Source organism: Magnolia sinica, chromosome 1 (assembly GCF_029962835.1).
Source record: "Magnolia sinica isolate HGM2019 chromosome 1, MsV1, whole genome shotgun sequence".
Classification (NCBI taxonomy): Eukaryota; Viridiplantae; Streptophyta; class Magnoliopsida; order Magnoliales; family Magnoliaceae; genus Magnolia; species Magnolia sinica.
In genome coordinates this window covers 21,677,188-21,683,221 of record NC_080573.1, presented here as the reverse complement: position 1 = coordinate 21,683,221, position 6,034 = coordinate 21,677,188, and the positions used below count along the sequence as shown (strand labels likewise).

At 39.5% G+C, this 6,034-nt stretch overlaps 1 protein-coding gene across 1 annotated transcript; it reads right to left on the bottom strand.

Annotated features, from left to right (window-relative positions):
• Window positions 1-610: 610 nt before the first annotated feature.
• On the bottom strand, window positions 611-1,527 carry LOC131242741 (protein TIFY 5A-like). Its single transcript, XM_058241580.1, has 3 exons — window positions 1,300-1,527; window positions 1,060-1,144; window positions 611-812 (listed from the first exon to the last, which is right to left on the bottom strand). Exons 1-3 carry the CDS (start codon window positions 1,395-1,397, stop codon window positions 624-626), a joined length of 372 nt encoding a protein of 123 aa, XP_058097563.1. The 5' UTR covers window positions 1,398-1,527; the 3' UTR covers window positions 611-623.
• Between the last annotated feature and the right edge of the window lie 4,507 nt (window positions 1,528-6,034).

Sequence of the window (6,034 nt, the reverse complement as noted above, 5' to 3'; positions counted from 1 at the left end):
TTGATAGGATTATCTCAGTTTCCTCAGACCTTCTGCCCCTGGCCCGTGGCGAATTGGTTTTGGACCGGTCCGGTCTAGGTTCAGTTAGGAGCAGCTAAATATTTCCTTTCTTTCTTCTTTGTCCCTTCGGTGGCCTTTACGATAGGCTGGCTGTAAAGTACCATGAAATTCGTGCAACCAAACACACACAAAATGAAAATTTGAAAAGAAAAAAAAAAAACAAAGGAAATGGGATGCTGCAATTGGGTCAAATGCCATGTCAAGCAATCAACCACTGATTCATCATCGGTTCCACTATGAGTTGAAAGAAGAAGAAAGCATCTAAAAAAAAATCAATACAATCTCCATTAAACTTTAACAATGCAATTACAATCATTGTACCATACCTATAATTCAATTAAGATTATTGTATCTAAATTATGTAAAAAAATGAAGCAAATTTCACTTTTATGTTAAAAGTTTTTCATGTTATAAATCAATATTAAAAAATTCGTACGTCATTTCCTGGTTGGATCCAATTTTCTCTCCGTGAGAATTTTCAACATTTCTTCCACAACGAAGGGTCTTTACTTCATCCGGTCTATTCAATTTTCTACCCAAGTGCTTGGAAAGTCTTTGCATGACTATTGCTTGTAAGGGGAAGTTGTCAGAATCCTACTTTTCCTCTTTTGTAAGAACCGCTGCAAAGATCTCTTCATTGAAAGAGCTGGAACACGAAGTTGAGGCTGGTGAGATGGCAGAAGAAGGTCCGGACGATGCACTGTTTGCTTTTCATGCATTTCTTGATTCGCAAAGCATAAGATCTCCCTAGCCTGCAGAACAATAGGCTACTTAATTCCGCTATTTTAAAAAAATAAAAATAAAACAGCCAATATTTTAAATTTTAAAATTTCTTCAAATATGGACTTGTAGGGGTGCGTTTGGTTGCATCAAATATCATGAAATTTCACGATTTTTCTTCTGCTTTTTGAGGAAATAAAAAAAAAAAATTTTAAATAAAAAATAAATAAATAAAACATGAATGAGAACTTTGAAAGAGCAAAGTGAGGGTGAGCGGACCTGAAATTCCGTCACATCGCAGATGCAAATCCGACCATTATAAAAAATCGTTAGTTGCTGCGAGTTTTTGACTGATTCTTCGCTCCTTCAATATTTAAGAAAAAAAAAAGAAAAAGAAAAGTAGATGAGAGATAAGCAAAATAGAACCAATGTTTCGCAATCCAATTCAATTGTGTATCCAAACACAGCCCAAAAAATGCATTTAAAAAAAAAAAAAAAAGAAAAAAAAATTATACTTACGATAATTGGCTGGAATCTGGAGATGGGTGATCGGCATCGACGCCGGCAGGGAAAAGTCGAAGCTCTAAGTTACAATTCCTACCCATTGTTAGGGACATACTAGTCTTTTTCACAAAATATGAAAGAGTTCCCACCGTTGATGATAAATCCGACGGCTGAGATTCGATGGCGATATTAGGTGGAGGGAGAGAAAGAAGAGAAGGCTATGTTATGAGGAGAAAGGAGAAGGGTCTGAGCACGGATTTATATCAACGTTCGATGTCGGGGAATCAGAGCACGGAGCGGATTATGTGTGCAAATCGGCGCACGTGTAAAACGCGTTCATTTCCATTTTCTTTTCTTTTTTTTGGGGCGGTTGAATGCCGGTGGTGATCTTTTGAAATAGGATACGATCGAGAGGAATCATATAGTACGTTACCTCACTGTTTACACTTTGTATGCGGTCTACAAATTCTGAAAAGTGGGGCCCTCTTTAGAGTAATCTAGACCATAGATTATTTTCGATACCAAATTGTGTGGGTATGTTATCAAAAAAACCCTACTTGAAACATCTTGATTTATATGAAAATTTAGAAACTGATGTAGAACAGGTCAGAGACAATTTCATGGCAAAGATGGACTAGAGAAGGCCTGATCGAAGGGATGAGTTTCTAGACCTTATATATGATTTTAGGGTAGGACAACCTACTTAAGCCAACCACCCCGCTGTGCCGGGTTGCCAACTCTGGAATCGTGAGATTCCATTAGATCGAAGGTTAAAAGTCCCATTTATTTTGGTTTTTCCCATAGAGAGTAAGTTTTAAGTTGGGTATAACTTTTTATGCTTTGAGTTGGAGAAGTTGTGCCCAACATTAAAAAGGCTTAGAAAACTTACGAGAATGACGTAGGTGGGCCAAATTGGACACTTACTATTTTTGCTCGAAAACCATGAAGTCTAATACGAACAGAGGTCGTTTATAAATAATAAGTTTATTATTTATAGTAAGTCACGTTTCTAGGATGTTTGAGTTGGAGCATGAGCCTATAACTCCATCTTAGGTTTGAATTCTTATTTTAAGGAGTCATCATTTTTATTTTTATTTTATCATCAATCAAACTACTTCGAATTTATTAGGAATTATTTCTACCTTTATCTCTCGTGGATTCGAGAAAGCTTTATGAGGAGTCCAGAGAGCTCCGTAGATTCAGAGTAGTTATTCCACGAGGAAGACGATGATTGACCTTATCACGTCTCTCCCTGCGCTAAGTGGTATCAGAGCGAGGCGTTCTCCTTAGATCTATGCCTTCTAACGACGGGTCGGGCAATATTTCCATGGACGATGCTGCGGGAAATTTTCTTTTAATAGCGGTGGCTTTATAAGGGCGTAACGAGAGAATCGACAAGTTATGAAAGGGCTACAGGCTTCTATCGATCGCATGACGAAGGCTTTGGGGCGGTTTCGCGCTAAAATTCATAATCGCATCGATCGTAGGACGATGCCGGCAGTGAACCGTGGGATCACGCCTGAAGAGGTGGGATACAATGACGAGGAGATTGACGATATGATCCTCCAATATCCCATACAAGGCAATGATCAAATAGATCGGGTAGATCAAAATTTTCAAATGAAAGTCGATCTTCCTAGCTTTAATAGCCAAATTCACTTTAATGATTTTCTCAAACGGCTTTCTAAAATTGAGCAATTCTTTGACCATATGAAAATCCCTGAAGTGAAAAAGGTTAAGCTTGTGGCTTACAAGTATAAGGGCAAAGCGTAAGCTTGGTGGGAGCAAGTTCAGTTCACACAGATGAGACAGATGAAAGCACCAATCTACACATGGTAGCGGATGAAGTAGCTATTACACGCGCGATTCCTCCGTAGTGACTACGATAAGGTTTTCTTCCAACAATACCAAAATTGTCGATAGAGTAGTCGGTTGGTAAGAGATTACAGAGAAGAATTCTACCGCTTGTCGGCACAAAATGATTTGGTCGAAACTGAATCACAGCATGTCATCTGATTCAATAGTGGATTGCGTGTTGTGATCCAGGATGATGAATGTAGTGATCAAGTTGGTCACTCGAACAGAAGCACAACTTTTTTTTTCCAAAAACATATCATTCATTCAAAAAAGAAAGCTATACATGGACCGGACCGACGTTCAGGCACCCTACCAACAAAAAGACAAGGAGGGGCGCATATCTTATGGAAGCCCTCTACATCAGCCAATAGATGGCCCTTTACAAGATTTTTTAATGGCCCCCAAGCCAGTTTTATCTAACACTACTAAGCCTCTAATTTGATGAGGAAGGTCAGTCGATTTCTTGAAAAACAAGGACTCCTGGGAGGAGCTGCCCAGACGGGTCAGCGCATCAGCAGGGCCATTTTCCTCCCTCGAAATGTGACGAAAACTAAACGTCCCTTGACTCCACTCGAGCGGAAGCACAGCTTGATCATTCCAACACATGGACCTATCCTACGTCGCGGCGAGTCCGTACCAAGGAGCTTCATAGGCTAAAGAGAAAGAATATATAGGGGGCACAATCAACCTCCTACACCCATGAACCGAAATTTGAGAAGTGGACAAGTTAAACCCCAAAAGGGTGTGACCACTGTTGTCAGTCTAAACAGGATCCCGAACTCTTATGATCAATCAAGGCTCGATGATTGCTATCGTTGTTGCCAACCGAGTCATCTATTAAACATTTTCCCCCAACGACAAGTGGCTAACCTCACCATCAATGATGGTAGTGCTGAAAACGTCGAAAACTCGGATGTTGATGAATTGGAGCACACTACAAATGATGATGTAAATGAGGCAGATTGGGTTCCGCAGGATCATGATGAGTCACTTACCATGAGGCGACTATTATATGCACCAAGGAAGGAAACATACCCACGGTGACACGACATCTTATGAACTAAGTGTACGGTGATTCGAAAGGTTTACGATATGATTATTGACAGGGGAAGCATCGAGAACATTGTTTCCAAGGTCATGTTGGAGAAATTAAGCTGAAAACGGAGCGTCATCCCTCCCCGTACACAATCAGCTGAATTAAGAAGGTCAGTGAGACGAAGGTAACTGAACAGTGCATGATATCTTTTTCAATTGGCAAAAATTATAAAGACCAAGTCACACGCGACGTTGTTGACATGGAGGCCTATCACGTTCTACTCAGTCAACCATGACAATCTGACCATGACACAACTCATAGAATACGAAATAATGTGTACATTTTCATCAAGGACAACCAAAAACTATACTAGCTCCTATAGACCCAAAGGAGCCACCCGAAACTTCTAAAGTGGAGGGGCGTTATCTCCTAACCATACGGGACTTCGTGGAGGAATCTAAAGAGATGTGAGAAACTTATACATTAATTATAAAGTGAAAAGAACTCAAGACCACCATCATTCCCAAGAAACTAAAACTCTTGCTACATGAATTCAAAGAAATTTGGCTCGATGACCTTCCCAATAAATTGCCCCCATGCGAGATATTTAGCACCATATCAACTTGATCTCAGATTTCAGCTTACCAAATCATCCTCACTATCGGATGAGTTTGAAGGAGTGTAATATTCTGTAAGGACAAGTAAAGGAATTGATCCATATGGGTCTAATCTGAGAAAGTATGAGCCCGTGCGCCGTTCTGACCCTATTAACTCTTAAGAAAGATGGGAGTTGACACATGTGTATCGATAGTCGGGCAATCACCAAGATTACCATAAAATATAGGTTTCCCATACAACGACTGGACGGTTTGTTGGACATGCTTGATATTGTAAAATTATTTTTTTAACTGGATTTGAAAAGCGACTACCGTCATATTTGAATACAGCCTGGTAATGAGTGAGAAATAACTTTTAAGACTAATAAAGGGCTATATGAATGGTTGGTCATGCCCTTTGGTCTTTCAAACACGCCTAGTACATTCATGAGATTGATGAACCAAGCTCTGAAACCATTGATTGGGCGGTTCGTAGTGGTCTACTTCAATGAAATTTTGATATACAATCAATATGAAGCAAGCCATATGGAACATTTAAAACAAATCCTTTATGTGCTCATTGATAACAAGCTATGCCTCAATCTAAAAAATGTAGCTTTTTGACCAAAAGCCTATTATTTTTTAGGCATTATCGTGACATCCATGGGCATCTGGGTGGACAATGAAAATGTGAGAGCCATAAAGGAATTGATAGTTCCAACAAACATGCATGAAGTACGTAATTTTCACGAGTTGACGACATTCTATCATCGGTTCGTGAAGAATTTTAACACCATTGTGTCGCCAATTACAAATTGTATGAAGAAGGGGCCATTTCACTGGACTGACAAAGCTGACAGGAGCTTTGTCGAAATTAAGCACAGATTGTCCATAACCCCAGTTCTCATACTTGCTAACTTCAAGAAACTATTTAAGGTCGAATGTGATGCTTCATATGTTGGAACCGGGGGAGTTTTGTCAGAAGAAGGTAGGTTGGTAGCCTTTTACGGTGAAAAGCTTTGTGATGGACGTAAAGAATGGTTGATGTGTGAGCTCGAATTATACGCAGTGGTCCAGGCACAATGACATTGGTGACATTACTTAATTCAGAGGGAATTCATTCTTTACGTAGACCATCAAGCTCTCAAATTCATTAATAGCCAAGCTAACATGAATCGTGTGCATGCTAGGTAAATTTTATTATTACAGGAATTTACATTTGTGTTAAAACATATGTCTAGGCAACAAAACAAAGTGACCG

Coding starts and splice junctions, on each gene's coding strand:
- LOC131242741 (XM_058241580.1), bottom strand. CDS start 1,397: ATGTCCCTAACAATGGGTAGGAATTGTAACTTAGAGCTTCGACTTTTC. Junction 1,145..1,299: donor CCAGATTCCAGCCAATTATC/GTAAGTATAATT, acceptor TAAATATTGAAG/GAGCGAAGAATCAGTCAAAA. Junction 813..1,059: donor GCGATGTGACGGAATTTCAG/GTCCGCTCACCC, acceptor ATTGTTCTGCAG/GCTAGGGAGATCTTATGCTT.